Here is a 16,259-nt window from a genome sequence, read left to right as displayed (position 1 = left end):
TTTTATGAGGTCCCATTTGTCAATTCTTGATGTTACAGCACAAGCCATTGGTGTTCTGTTGAGAAATTTTTTCCCTGTGCCCATATCTTCGAGGTTTTCCCCCACTTTCTCCTCTATCAATTTCAGTGTCTCTGGTTTTATGTGGAGGTCTTTGATCCACTTAGACTAAACAGTTTGCAGTAGTAGCTTTCATAAGACTAGAACTTTACATTACATTTTAAAATTAGTTGCATATGTACAATGCATTAAGCAAGATTTAAACAAAATAAGCTTAAATTTCTATCAATAATACAATAATTCATGCCAATGTAAAATACTTGGGAGTAGTAGATTCAATAATATACCTTTTATCCTGTCATACTGTACCTCTTGCTGTTGAGCCTTGACTGGGGCCACAAAGCAAAATATTGATAGCAAAAGATTATATAGTCTATTCCTCCTGTCTCTGCACTTACTTGTTCAGTGGCATCCCTTATCACAGCCTGTACAAACTCTGGGAAACCTCAGCTTTCTTACTGAGGATGCATTGCTCCCAAAAAGGACTCATTAGTGGCTCTGTGCAAAATACTCTGTTTCTCAGAGTTAACACACAGGCCATTTTGATCTCTGAGACTTTTAGTGTCTTGGTTACAGTTTCTTTTCAAATGACCAAATTACCACAGTTGAAGCACTGGAAAGGGTAATTAATGGTAGTAATCTCATAACCCCAGGCTGCCCCTCTGGTGCCGTTGGTTAGAAAGACAAGCACTGGAAAAGCCAGGAAAAGTTATACACAGCTGAAGTCTCCTAAGGGAGAAGATATTTGGTTGTTCTCCCAGAAGCGCTGGGAAAAAATGTAGTTTGCAGCCTGGTAATCCTTTGCTACCTGTTGAGCCAGTTTCCTCCCATATCACCCAGAATATTATGTTTGTTTATCCCAGACTCCTAAAACCTTGAGCATTACTTCTAGGCCATAAAGCTCACCGTTGTGAGAGATGTCATTTGTAATTTATAACAAGCTCAGTGACTTTTGTGTTGTATTATGCTCATTCCCATTACTCTCCTTAGACCCTTATACTGAGCATTGTTTCTGAAGTCAAGAAGAAGCCATCTTACAGATAAAGCCCTATGTATGCCCTTTGTAAAGAACTTCAGTGTGAACATGTCTTAAGCTTTATTGTATTCACAGGGCTGAGTTAATTGTTATTTGAATTTGTTTCCAGAATAGAGCTGTATGTAAATATGGCTAAAGTAAAATGAACTGGGTCAGACTGGTTACCAAAATTGGGCTGATCCTACTAGTTTCATTCTTACTTCACCCTGATCATTTTTCACTGCCTGCCTTAAAGCCTCCAGGAACCCCTCCACAATACTCAAACTGTACCCCAATCTATTAAACGCATTTGAATAAATTTGTGACTTTGTCAATATCCTATTTATACCATTGAAGCAGCTGGGATGAAGCAATTGTGTTAAAGAACTATATAATATGTTTTCTGCCATAAACTATAGGATTTTGTGTGTGTGTGTGTGTGTGTGTGTTTTACTTCTTATGAGCCCAAGGCCTTGTGTATGTATATACTAGGCCCACTGAGCTGTATCCTTACCCTTCCCTTTTATATTGTTTAATGTTTCAGCAAATGCTAAGTAAATAACATAAACCTAACATAATAAATACCACAGCAGCCAAATATAGAGAGGAGAGATGACAAGGGTAATGGGAAAGTATGTATAAGCAAAGTATAGTGATATATACATATGAAATGTCATAATAAAATCCATTATTTTATATACTAATTAACAAAAGTAATTCATAAAAATGTAGTTTTAAAATCTTAGTCAATGGTCTGGAGAGATTTCTCAGTGGTTATAAACATTTGCTGCTCTTGCAAATGACTGAAGTTCAGATCCCAGCACCCACATCAGAAAGCTCAGAACTAGTTCCAGGGGATGCTAGGCCTTCTTCTGACCTCAGCAGGCATGCACACGTGCACATGTGCATATACTAAACACACACAGATGTACATACATGCATAAGTAAAGATAAAAAGAAATAAAGTACGAGACAAGTTAAGGACTGGTGAGATAGCTCAATGATTAAGAGCACATAATGGTTTTCCATAAGACCCAAGTCTAATTGTCAGCAATCTTTGTCATAAGGTTCGTAACACTTGTAGGCGGTACAGTCAAGCCTCCAAGGGTACCCTCATACATGTTCATATACTCACATAAAAACACATATACATACATATTATTTTTTTTAAAAAAAATTTTTACCATGGATAGTGGCACATGTCCTTAATCCTAGTACATGGCAGGCAGAAGCAGGTGGATCTCTGTGAGTCAGAGGCCAGCTTGATCTACAGCATGAATTCCAGGACAGTCAGAGCTACATAGTGTGACCCTGTTTTGAAAACAAAACAAAAGCAAACAAAAAGCATCATTTAAAAGTATTTTTAATTGGAATAGATTTGCACCACTTTCCCCATGTCCTTTCCTTCTTCATACCCCTCCCAGCTTCTGTCTCTCAAACCTCATCCACCTACTGTCAAGTTGAAAGCTTCTTTAAAACAATACGTCTTTACAAACAAAAACCAGGGGGCTGGAGAGATGGCTGCTCTTCCAGAGGACCTTTGTTCAATTTCCAGCACCCACATGGCAGCTCACAACTATCTGTAACTCCAGTTCCAGGAGAGCTGACACCCCCTACAGAGACATACGTGCAAGCAAGACACCAATGCACATAAAAAAATGTATCATTAAAATTTTTAATTCAAAAATTCTTAGTAAATTAAGTGCTTATTAGTAAACTACAGGTTTGGAACCTCTTTAAACATAATCCTTATGTTGATAGACTTCAATTACACATACCTACTACAACGAAACTCAAATGCATTAAAATATGCACAATTTCCATGATACATCCTTAGGATGCTACTGCTGTGACAAAATCCCATGACTAATGCATCTTGGGGAGGAAAGGGTTTATTTATTTCCATATCCTTAATTACAGTACATGGAGGAAAGCCAAGGCAGGAACTCAAACCCATTAGGAACCTGGAGGCAGGAGCTGATGCAGAGGCCATAGAGGAGTGCTGCTTACTGGCTTGCTCCTCATGCCTTGCTCAACCTGTTTTCTCATAGAGCCAGAGTAAGGGGTTTTAGAGTCAGGACAGAACACACCCCGACACCAAACTTTTGGCACAAAGGAACAGTGTTTGTGCAGGGGTGGTTTATAAAGAGAGAAAAGGGGAAGTCTGTGTTAGGATGAGTTGGTGTGCCCTGATTGGACATGTTAGCCAATATAGCCAAATAATAGAATTTGATTGTTGGACCTTGTCATTTTGACTCCTGGACCTTGGTGATCAGTCTCAGGAATGAGTGAGTGATGAAATAAGGGAATGTATGTTGGGAGCTAGCTTTAGGAAAGTAATCTAACAGTTTAGCAAGAGAGAGGGAAAGGGGAAGGCAAGGCCCGCCATTATCATGGTTGCAATGCTTGAGCCTGTTAAAAAGCCCTTTACCAGGACCACCAGCCTAAGGATAGCACCACCTGCAATGGGCTGAGCTTTCCCCTGTCAATCACTGACTAAGAAAGTGCTTTACAGGCTTGCCTGTACTCTAATCTAATGGAGGCATTTTATTTTCCACTGAGCCCCCCCTCCCATCAGATGATTCTAGTGTGTGTCAGGCTGACACAGTACCATTCTCCCTTTCCTTTCCTTTTTACTTGGTTAAATAAGCTCAGTTGTAATAGTGCTTTCTTTGGCTGTAACCTTCTGCTCTGATTCCCATATAAAGTCTCTAAAATTTCAGTTTTCTACTTTCCTTTTCTTTTTTTATCCTGCAGGTTCAAGAATATAGAGAGGCTCTTGATGCAGTCCTTATCAAGGGCAAAAATGGAGTCCCTCTTCTTCCAGAGCTGTACAGTGTTCCTCCTGACAGGGTGAGTTGGATAATGCTGGACCATTGACAGGAAAGGAAGCATGTTTCTATGATACTGACTTATCTGAGTCACATAGTGTCTGTGACTTTGTATCTTGGGACTTTAATATTCTAAGGTTTTGGTTTTCAGAGTAGGACAACAGAAATAATTTCCTTCAGAAATAAATTGTTAAAGCAGTCTCAATTATGATGCTGTTGTACAATGAGATGTAAATGAACGCAGATATAAATTCTGAATGATGTAGAGATTAGTATGTGGAACCAGAGTGATGCCCTGTGTCAGCTTGTTAACCTCTGAAGCCAGTAATCTTGAGATGGCTGATGTAAATCAAACTTAGAAAAATCAGACTTCACCATTGTGAAGGAGAATTAGACATGGGAACTATACAGTTTTACATTCTGGTGTGGATTTGGAGAACATTTGCTAACAGCATCCAGTGTCACCTGAGAATTTATTATGAATAGTTTTCATCCACACCTGCCATACCTATTCAGTCTGCATTTTCATAAGATTCTTGGGTGATTTGTTCATATATTACAGCTTGAAAACTGTCCTACTTAGCCTTTTAATCCATTGCCTATAAACTATAAATCGCACTAGACGCCAGTCTTTTATTGTCTAGTGTCTTAAGCTTTCCAGTATTGCCTCTCATTTGACCTCTTTATCTCATCATTTAGGTTGATGAAGAGTATCAAAATCCTCACAGTGTGGACCGAGTCCCTATGGGAAAATTGCCTCACATGTGGGGTCAGTCTCTATACATTTTAGGAAGCTTGATGGCAGAGGTAAGGGAAGATTTCAAAGCTATCCCACCTTTTATTTATTTGTTTGTTTGTTTGTTTACCATAGTCACCATAATAATCAGATTTGCAATGAACTCACTAAAGTCAAAGAATTTCTTCATCCTTTTATACTTTGACTTAATTACAGCCTTTCCTCTAACTTGTCAGCATGAGTGCATGGCCATTGCTTGACAAAAACCTCTTGCTCCCTGTCTATTCTGCTGCCCATAGCTCCCTACTTGGGCATTGTACTTGGTGCTGTTCAAGAATCAAGTTGTGCATCTTTCCCTTGCAAAACTCCCCTCGGTGACTTGCCTGGTGCCTAAGCAATGCAGATAGGCTTAGTAATTACTGGTGATGGATTAAATGCCAACCTTCCTTAGCATCATAAGATTTCATTCCCTAATTGAATTAAGTGATCATTCAGGGCACTTTGACTAGTGCTTGGTAATAACAATGTGGTCTTTCTGTTTCGTTAGTTAATGGGTTTTTGTTGTTCTTATTGTGTTTTTTTTGTTTGTTTATTTTGTTTTTTACTTTTTGGTAAGGAACTCCCTAAATGTCCTTTATATCAAACTATGTTAAGACAGCTCTTAATGAGGCATAATATTGTATCCAGTTTCTGGGGGTTTTGAGCCTGCACAGAAGGATATTTCTTCTAAAAAAAAAAGTTTCTAATCCTTTCTGAAAACCCTATTTTCAACACTGTAGGTTATTTTTAAGAGCTAAGGTCTTGCTATGTAGCAGTAGTAGCTGGCCTTGAACTTGTCACATAGACCAGGCTGGCCTTGAACTTGCAGTGTTTCTTCTGTGTTTGTTTCCTGACTTCTGGGATTACAAGTGTGTTTTATCACACCTAGCATGGTTGTTTTGATGTGAGAGACCCAAGTTCTTAGAGAATATAGTTTGGAACTTAGCTGGCATTTCTGAGTAAGATTCTTTCCTGTTTATATGGCCATTTATTTTTACAGCTGTGTTTTTTGTTTTGTTTTGTTTTTTCCTGTGGCCATGGCTGTTTGATAATCTTGAATTGACATAAGTTAGGATCTAGCAATAATGAGCGTAATGCTTCAAAGTAATCCTTGTCCAGTCACTTTCTTGTCTGACAATAAATAAAATAGGACAAAAAGGAAGGATTCAGTATTATTAAAGAAAAAGATGGGTGAGTTCATTATATTTAGCAACATATGGAAACTAAGTAAAAAGATTTCCACTAGTCAAAAAGCACAGTGGGCACATGGACAAACAAGCAAACAATGCTTATTATAAATTTTTAAATTTAACATATTTTGAGAACTCCATGTATGTGTGCTGCATTTATATTATTTTCACTTCTTGCTCCTTTTCACATACAGAGACTGCCAAGTCCATTTAGTGCTGCTTATATGTGTGTTTAGGATTGACCACTTGGGACTGGATACCCTGTCGGGGGCCTGGTTCCCCCTGTCTCAGCAGCCATTAACTGCCTATAGATCTTTGTCAAGAGTCCCTGAGATTTTCCCATTCATATTGCCATGTCTATTGGTGGTGTCATTGTGGAGGCTTTATTTAGGTGACTGTGGTTTTTAAAATTTCATGCATGCATGCAGCTTCCCTGTCATATATAGGAAGTACAATATACTGCAGCAGTTGTCCTGGTCCCCTAGCTCTTAAAATTCTTCCACTTGCTGTTCCATTATGTTCCCTATGCCTTAGGTATAGGGGTATTGCATATTTTGTCTATAGGGGCTGGGTACCCCAAAGTCATTTGTTCTCTGCATTGTAAGCACTTGTGGTTTTCTGTAATGGTCTCCGTCTGCTGCAGAGAAGCTTCTTTGATGAGTGGTGAGAGCTACATGTACCTGTGCGTATAAGGATGGGTACTTACAGTCCAGTTAGGAATGAATACTGGATCAGGAAAGTGGCAGTAGTAGGTTCTCCTCTAAGTTTCATGACCCCAACTGCCAAAGGTAATTGACTATGTTTCCAGTATTAGACGTGAGTTCCTTCCTATTGAGTAGTCCAATTAGACAACCGTTGGTTGCCTCTATGAGATAAGTACAAATATTGGACCCTTGGGGCTATCTTACCATGCTGGTCATAAGTGTGGTTCATAGGTTTCAAAACTGGCCAGGACTATTGATTGTTTTTCTCCCTTGGCAGTTTGCTTAGCATTTTTGGTCGTTAGAAGGCTAATCATCAGGTAGGAAGCTTTCTGGTCAGTTCCAGCTTAATTCCTTCAAGTCCTGTGTCTAAAGATATGGTGTCTTCAGCTCTTAGATCTTACCTTAAAGTTCTGTGAGGCAACCAAGGAAGATAGCAGTAGTCTACATTTATACTGTGGTCCCCCCCTCTCTCTCTGTCTCTCTCCTTTCTCTCTGTCTCTCTCTCTGTCTCTCTCTGTCTCTCTGTCTCTCTCTCTGTCTCTGTCTCTCTCTGTCTCTCTCTCTGTCTCTCTCTCTGTCTCTCTCTCTGTCTCTCTCTCTCTCTCTCTCTCACACACACACACACACACTATATGCTTAAAGAAACATAAAATGTTTCCCTGTGGCTTTTCTAAACATCCTTAGTATTATTTATCCCTTTGCCACCCTTCTCCCTTTCCAGTTAAATCTCCCCACCCCCATTTTTCCCATTTCCCTCTTTTTAAAAAAAACATTAGTTTTCCCCCTCATTTGTCTGTGTTATGCCATATAAGATAGTGGAATATCCAGAAACTTACTATTTATTTATAATTTATAACCTGCTTTTTTCCAAAAAAATAAGGATTTGTAGCACCCACTAAATATAAACCAGACAAAATTAATTTGGATATGAATTCTGGGTTTTGAAGCATTTTTATACAAAGCAAGTGTTTGTCTTCTATCTGTCATTTCCCCCTAAAATACTAACTTTACTTTTTTTTTAAAACTATTTTTAAATTCTATTTTATTATCATTTTTATTTACTTAATGTGTGGATGCTTTTTATACTATGTACCATATGTGTATAGTGCCTGTGGAGGTAGAAAAGGCACCAGCTTATCTAAAACTGGTATTAGACAGGTGTGAACTTCCAGGTGGGTGCTAGGAATGGAACTCAGGTCTTCTGGAATGCCAGTCCTCATACAGGGTGCTATCTGAGGGGATCCAGGAGGCTCTGGCCCAGCCCCAGCAGCCAGAGGGTTATAACTCTCCGAGGGGAAGCCAGAGCATGGCGGGCTGCTGGGCCTCTTCTGTGGCCACAGCTTCCCTGGAGTTGGTGGCAGACAGTGGAATACAGGAGACAGCTAGGGGCCAAGATCAGGGCCACCAAGCTTGTGAAAGTGGCTGTGGTAAGGTTTGCACACCTGTCTGGTTGGGCCAGATCAAGGTCCAGCTTTGGGAGGGAAAGCTCTTCCCTGGAGTATTATAGCTTGATAAAAGAGGCACTCCCAGATGATCTGTATTCCTTGCAGAGAGGACCTTATAAACCTTTGGGGCAGGGTGGGATCTAGAGGCAGATGCTTTCTAGTGGCTTGGTTTGAGATATTAGGAATGCCTCATCTGTTTGTGGAAGGACTTCAGGTGTTGTCCCCTATGTGACTGATTGTCATGGTCCTCTCAATGGGGTGTCGTGATAAAGTATGCCAGGACAGGAACCTGGTCAGGAATATATTTAAACGCCTACTAAACATTTACTGTTCTCAATTATGAGAATTGCCAGGGTTTCTGAATCTGCTCTGTCTTACCACGTTTTCTGTCTGGTACCACAGTCCACTGCCCCACACTGGAAGAGCAGCCAGTGTTCTTAACTGCAGGGCCATCTCTCTCCAGTTCCCCAGCTTTATTTTTGAGGCTTATTAATTTTGTTTTTGTGGGTTTCCTTCAGGGATTTTTAGCTCCTGGAGAAATTGATCCCCTGAATCGTAGGTTTTCTACTGTGCCAAAGCCAGATGTGGTGGTTCAAGGTATGTATTACTCTTAGCAACAGAAATGTTGTACTAAAGATCTGATTAGGCAAAGAGATTTGGGGGCTTTGTGTTAGGCTTCAAGTCTGTAACACATTTGCTTTAGTTTGGTTTCAAAATTGCTGTTAATACTAAATCAATGGAAGATGATCTCAGAGGATTATAAAATACTATTTGATATACCTCATTTCTGGGAATTCTTTTCTCTAAGATTCCATGACATTTTATTCCACTGGTTACTGTTACATTCTTTTAAATCACATTTTCTGTGCTTTTGCCTCTAGTATTCCTTTCTTTTCATAACCTCCTATGCATTAACATCCTTCCTGCATTAGGCTGGTAGGCCTGTATCCCTCACAGTACATTTGTTTCTAATCATTAACTTACTAGGGAGTATGCCTAAAATTTTTGTTAAGAATCAACTTAAATGTGAGAGTATCTACAATATGCAAACGCTGAACTGAGTTCTCTAAATATTAAGACTCCAAGTAGGGCTGGAGAGATGGCTCAGCTGTTAAAGGCTAGGCTCATCACCAAAAATATAAGAATCCAAGCCTTTGGCTGGGTGTAGTAGTACATGTGTTTAATCCCAGCAGTAAGAAGCCAGAGGCAGGCAGATCACTGAATTCAATTCTAGCTTCTTTTATATCAGGAGTTCCGGGCTAGGGTTTCTATTGCTTTCAAGAGACACTATGCTATCTACTATTTTTATCCTTAATATTTTTTAAATATCCATGGCGCTAGTACCCTTTAATTAGGGCTAGCTTACACTTCAGAGGTTTAGCCCATTATTGTCATGACGGGAAGCATGGTAGTGTGCAGTCAGACAGGATGCTAGAGAGGTAGCTGAGTTCTACATCCAGATCAGCAGGCAACAGGAAGACAGAGAGACTGGGTCTGACTTAAGCTTCTGAAACTGCCAAGCCTACCTCCAGTGGTACACTTCTTCCAACAAGGCCACACATCCAAACCCTATCAAATAATGCCATGCTTTACAAACCCATGGGAGCCATTTCCACTTCAACTATCACAGAGATCCTATCTGAAAAAATCCTAGTCAGAATTTCAATGAATGAACTCTGTGTTAAACACAAAAAACACAAAGCTGGTCTCTTTCCTATCCTTCTTACTTCCCCCCAAATTGTTGATATTTTTACCTTCCGCGTTTCTTTCAGTATTTCCATTATCTTTGTTTTTGAGAGTAGACATCTTGATGTGAATTTTCATTCAACATCACTCTTCAATATGGTGTTAAGTCCTACTATAAAAATTCTTTAAGATATTCCTAGTCATTTGGATTTTTGATTCTGTATGGAAAATCAGCCTATTTTCTAAAGCTTCTTATACTTGATTCTCTGTGTGATAGTGTATGTGGTCTTTGCTTCTCATTGCTATTAGCAAATGTTTTATAGAAACTATTATTCTTCATCCCCCATAAGAAGGCATATGTTCCTCTGAGGTTTAAGCCTTCTTGCTATGTTGATCTTCTATTTGTTCTAATTCATATATTTATGACTTTGAAGCTCAACTCGCAGTCTTCTTCCTCCTCCTAAAATTCTGTCATAAAACTAGATTTCAGCATTGATGTAGGTGCTAGCTACTATTTTTACCCTTAATATTTTTAGATATCCATGACACTAGTACCCTTTATCTGGATCTCTAGGTTACAATACCATGTCTTAGTTACTTTTCTATTGCTGTGACAAAACACCATGACCAAAGCAGCTCAAAAAAGTGAACATTTAATTTGGGGCTTGCAGTTCCAGAGGGTAGAGACCATGGTCACGATGACAGGGAGCATGGCAACAGGCAAGTATGATGCTTAAGCAGTAGCTGAGAGTTATCAGCTTATCTTCAGTTAGGAGACAGACAGAGAGACAGGGAGAGGGGAGAGAGAGACAGAGTCAGGGGGGAGGAGAGAGAAAGAATATGAACTAACTGGGAATGAGGTGGGCTTTTGCTACCTCCACTGACACACTTCCTCTGAAGAGGCCACATCTCTTAATCCTCCCCTCCACCTTAGCACTAAGCACTTAAATAAAGTCTATAGGGCCCTTGTCATTCAAAACTCCACACAAACCAAGGGTCAAACTTTTTGACCTTATAGGTGTGTCATTCTTGTATTCTGCTAACAATGGATCTCGGCTTTTCCCTCCTTTCTAGTTGTTTCTGATTCCTCCTAGTCTATTCTTTTCTACCTCATGTTTGATCATCTGAATATCCCATTCACCATTGCATCATTATTGTTTCTCTATCCACCAGAACTATTATAGTTCAAGCTTAATTTTATAGGTACCACTTTCTGATCCTAAACATACTAAAAGGCATGATGGGGGAAAATACATGATAAGCAGAGTGGTGGCATTGGATGTCCATAGTCTCCAACTCAGCTTCCTGGTAGTTTTTGTTCTTATTATTAGACAGCATTTTCATATTTTTTTCAGCTATGCCCTTTGTTTTCAGTCTATTATTTGGACTGCTATTTCATACCAGATCATTTTCATATTCTGATGTCCTTTAGTTTCCCAACTCTCCCACCCCAATAATCTTACCCATACTTACTTCCTTTTCTTTAGTCTCTGAAAAGGGTGTTTATTCTCCTATTCAAGACAAATTCCCCTTTTGGTACTTGATCCTATAATCTTCTTTACAAATAATCTTTGAAATATTCAGATTTCCCCATTCCAGTTTCTCTATCTATTGTTATATTAATCTCCATCTGGCTTTCAGATGTGGCTTCTTTTCACATCCATGTTTCTACCTCTTTATAGTGTGATTTAATACTCTGAAATATTCTTGCTTAGTTTTCAGAGGTCTTGGCATTGCCAGTCTTAGATACTTTATAATCAGTATATTAGCAGATCTTTTAGATCAACTTGTCATATATCTTTCTAGAAACTTAATTTCCACAATGTCCATGATGATATGTATTTGTAGATCTTCTTCAATCTATTTGAAGTACTTTTCTACCTTATTCTTTTATTTCCCTTGAGCTGTTGGTATTCCTGAGAGTTCTGTCCACAGCCTACCATTTGTCTTGTTCCCCAGCCTCATTTCAAACCCTTTCTCTTTTCCCTCACCCTCACATGATGACCCCATGTCCTATGCTATAGAGAAAATATGAGACATGATACAAGAACTTCCCCTTGTCCCAGGCTTATCCTTATCGATCTATTCCTGAGTTTTCTCAAAGTGATATTCTGCTTCCTCTTTTCTTGACTTTATATTCTCTTCCTGTCTCATCTGTTTCTAATGACTTCTGACTTGAATGTGTCTATGCACTGTAGACTCAACTAAAGCAGGTCAGCTGGCTCCTCCTACTATATCAGCTAATCCTGCTATCCCTTCTGTGTCTGTATCACTAAATACTCCCAGTACACAGAAATGAACACCCAAAGAACTCTTTTCAATTCCTATTTATTCCTCTCTGATCTCCTGTGTTTATATAACAAGTTCGGGCTCCTTTACTTCTCAAGTCACTCTAAAATCTATCCTGTTTTGACAGTGTCAGTAGCGTGATCGTAATGTAAGTTATCAACACGCACGCCCCCTTACTTCACTGCTTTACTTTTGAACTGATCATTTCTGTCTCCAGTCCAGGCCCAATACAGTCTGTGAGTTTATTATTTTTGCTTTAAAAAAATCACTGTAGCCTACACAAAGAAATGTCCATTCATTCTTTAATTATTAACTTGAGTGTACTCTTTTTAAGATGCAACATGGGTATATTATTCCTCTGATTGCTACTCTGCAGGAACTTCCTATTTCAGTTCTTTTGACATGGCTTACAAAGACTCTTTGTAGTTTACTCTATTTCTCTTTACTGCTCCTCCACAGTCATTATTCCTACTACAAAGAACTTGGTTCACAGGCTGAGGGTGTAGCTTAGTGGTACAAGTGACTGGCTGTTCTCTGAAGGCCTGGCTTCATTCCCCAGCACAACAGGAAGTGAAGCAGCAAAAGCTAACTTTGTAACTTTGTTCATGCTATATCTCTTATCTGAAACACTTTCTCCTTTACCCTTACCATCACCTCTATCACATTTACTTCTTTCTGCCCCCCATCAGGACTCATTTTGTCCATGTATGTACCCCTTGCATCTGACATCATACTCTCAATATTTTATAAATATAAACAAGAATTTAGTTGCTTGAGTTGAATGTACTCCTGGAAACTCAAAGGACTATTTACCATGATTCTCCTTTAGTCCCTTTTACTCCTGCAACCAACTCTATTGCTCCCTGTAGAACCCTTAAGTTTTATAGAATGCAGCTTGGGAAACAGTGCCCAACAATAATATACAAATACTTAAAGTAGCACCTATCCTTCCATGATGAGCTAACCCTGTCTACCTTTCCACTTTCATTTCTTTTACTGCTTAGTAAAATCATGCCAGAACATTGAAGCTTATATAGTTTGCTGCTGCCTCCCCAACCTTTAGACTAGAATAACTATCCCCTTGTGATTTACGTTATTTAAAAAGTATATTGGCATTTTGCTCGCATGTGTCTTTGTGTGGCAAGTGAGTGTCTGGTGCCTGTAGAGGCCAGAAGAAGGCATTGGACCCTCTCACCATTAGGGTTTACATTATGACCAATGCAACTCATAAACAACAACATTTAATTGGGGCTGGCTAACAGATTAAGAGGTTCAGTCCATTATCATCAAAGTGGGAGCATGGCAGTGCCCAGGCAGACGTGGGACTGGTGGAGCTGAGAGTTCTATATCTTCATCGAAAGATAGACAGGAGAAAACTAGCTTCCAGGCAGCTAGGAGGAGTGACTCCAAGCCCATCCTTACAATGACACACTTCCTCCAACAAGGCCACACCTCTTAATACTCTCTGGGCCAGCATATTTCAACCACCACATTTCCTCTGGAACTGGATTTAAAGAAGTTTGTGAGCCACCATGTAGGTACTGGAAACTGAACCTGGGTCCTCTGGATGAGAAGCCAGTGCTCTTAACTGATGATGAGTTGTCTCTCCAGCCCTCCATTCACCTTTTGTCCTCCTGATCAATTTAGTCATTATTTCAAGTGCAATTAGCTACCAGCTCTTTCAGGCTGCTTTCCTTTACTTGATTTTTAAATTTAATATATGTAGTTGTTTTATCTGAATGTACGTCTGAGCACCAACGTGTGCTTCTGGTACCCTCAAATGGCATTGGATCCCCTGGAACTGGAGTTACAGATGATTATAAGCCATATGTACAGATAGATATTGGTAACTGAATCTGAGTCCTGTAGAAAAGAAGCCAGTGCTCTTAACTACTGAGCTATCTCTTTTGCCCCCAAGTCTACCTTTCTTGAAACCAACCTTCCTAACTTCTAAGACTAGGTAAATGTGGTCTCATGATATTCTATATATATCTCCATTTACCTAGGAGGTTATTTTCTATTGAATTCATATGCCCCTCTACCACAACACTAGGAGCTTCTTATAGGAGAAACCACTTTATTCATCTCTATATCTCTAGTACCTTAACCACCATCGCTGCAAACACACAACTGTCTGACCTGTATACTGCTGACTCAGACCTTCCTCCTCAGTTTATTCTCCTTCTTCCATTGTCTGGCTATAGTGCAATTCTGGTGTTTCAGATGTTCTATGTTGTCCTCACACTCCTAGCACTGACATTAAGTGTGCTTATATCAAAGAGCCTGGACAGTCAGCTTTCACCAGCACTATCAGAAAAAGACTCATGATTAAAATTTCCCAATTCAACATGGAATCTGATAAATTCTCAAAGAGCCATTCAGTAGGCACATGGGATACTTAACAAAAAGCTCAGTCTCATATTCTAGTCATGTTTTTTCTTTCCTAGTTATATAATTTTTAAAATCTAGAGTAATTCCTGATTCATTAGAATTCCTCAATAATACTTTCCTCTTTCCCTCTCCAAAGAAATTATACACTTTAAAATATTTCTAGAGGTCTGGAGAGATGGCTTAGCTCAGCAATTGAGAGCACTTGTTCTTGTAGAGGACCCAGGTTCACTTCTCAGAACCCACATGGTGGCTTATAACTGTATATAACTCCAGTTTTAGGGGATCTGATACACTCTTCAGACCTCTGTGGGCACCAGACATTTAATGTGGTCCATGGACATGCTTGTGGTCAAAACACTCATACACATCAAATAAATAAATCTAAAAGGTATTTTAAAAGTTTCTATTGGACTAAAAACCTTCTGTTTACCTCATCTTCTTTCTTTCCTATAGTCTCCATTCTGGCTGAAACAGAAGAAATCAAGGCCATTTTGAAGGACAAAGGAATTGATGTGGAGACCATTGCTGAAGTGTACCCCATAAGAGTACAGCCAGCTCGTATTCTCAGCCATATTTATTCCAGTCTAGGTAAGGAGATTGACCAGTGGTATGTGATGCTGGCTGGTTTCTTTCCATTCCCCATCCTGACTCCCACTTCTTTAGCTTGTATTGCTTTATTACATTGGAATCCAAGTTTCTGAACTAATCTTTTATGAGCAGGCTTAATAATTTTAGGTGTGTTTTATACATATTTGGTATGTAGGACAGGCTTGATTCCAGACAATATTATATCCTTCTTCTAAATGCATACTCCACTAGCATGTTTTCCACTTTCTTGGAAACTATATTTCTGTTATGAATACATGCTAATTTTATGTAGAGTAGTGATCAAGGAACTTATTTTAGGTCTTTTATGCTTTGTTGTATAATGAACTAATTATTAAAAATTAATACCTTTTCTAAATAGTTATATTTATTCTTTTTATTAAATTTAATGATGTAATTTTATATTAAACAAATTGCTACACTGTTAACTAACAAAAGATATGGGTGCTGGTAGTCTGTAGCTCATTGACAGAACCCTTACCTAGCATATACTAACCCTGAGTTCCAGCCTTATTACCGAAAAAATAAAAGGATATGCAAAATTTCTAAACTACCTTTGCAAGAGACTGAATAATCATCCTTCCCTCAAATATCCAGGTTCTGATCTCTAGTACCTATGAACATTACATATATGGCAAAAATAACTTTGCAAATGTGGTTAAATTAAGGAACTTAAGATGAGAACGATTGAAGTGGACCTCAAATACAATCTTAGGGACAGGACAGGCTACAGAAGTAGCTGTAATATATTTGGGGTTTATTAGAATGACTTACAGACTGTGGTCCAGTGAATCCAACAATGACTACCTATAAAAGTAAGGTCCATGCATCCAGGTAGTGTTTTAGTTCACAAGGCTGGATATCTCAGCTGGTCTTCAGTGTACAATGAAATCCCAAAGAAGTAGGCTCTAATGCCAGTGAAGGCAAGAGCAAGCAGGCAAAGAGAGCAAGTTTCCTTCTTCCATGTGCTTTATGTAGGCTACCAGAAGAAGGTGTGACCCATATTCGAGATGGGTCTTCTTATCTCAAAAGATCTGGATTAATGTTGTCTTTCCACCCTAAAGATCTGCATTAGAAGTGGATCTTCCTGCTTCAAATGTTTAAACAAACATCCCTCACAGGTGTGCCCAGCCATTTTGGGGATTTTAGTTAATTCCAGATGTAGTCAAATTAACAACCAAGAACAGCCATCATAAGTCCACCTACCTCTTGTCAACTGGACATGCAATCATATCTCTCCTTATGTCATGTTTAATTTTTTTTTTTTTTT

General features: G+C 39.0%; 1 protein-coding gene across 6 annotated transcripts in view; it reads left to right on the top strand.

The window, feature by feature from the left end:
• Phka1 (phosphorylase kinase regulatory subunit alpha 1) overlaps nt 1-16,259 on the top strand; it is a 136,480-nt gene that overhangs the window by 46,335 nt on the left and 73,886 nt on the right. For all 6 annotated transcript variants that reach the window (XM_029534351.1, XM_029534350.1, XM_029534353.1 and 3 more), the window contains exons 11-14: nt 3,830-3,925; nt 4,603-4,710; nt 8,536-8,614; nt 14,837-14,971. In XM_029534351.1, coding sequence (XP_029390211.1) covers nt 3,830-3,925; nt 4,603-4,710; nt 8,536-8,614; nt 14,837-14,971 — 418 coding nt within the window. The remainder of the gene's footprint in view (nt 1-3,829; nt 3,926-4,602; nt 4,711-8,535; nt 8,615-14,836; nt 14,972-16,259) is intronic.

The sequence above is a fragment of the Mus pahari genome, chromosome X (assembly GCF_900095145.1).
Source record: "Mus pahari chromosome X, PAHARI_EIJ_v1.1, whole genome shotgun sequence".
NCBI lineage: Eukaryota > Metazoa > Chordata > Mammalia > Rodentia > Muridae > Mus > Mus pahari.
This window is presented reverse-complemented; position numbering and strand designations above follow the sequence as displayed.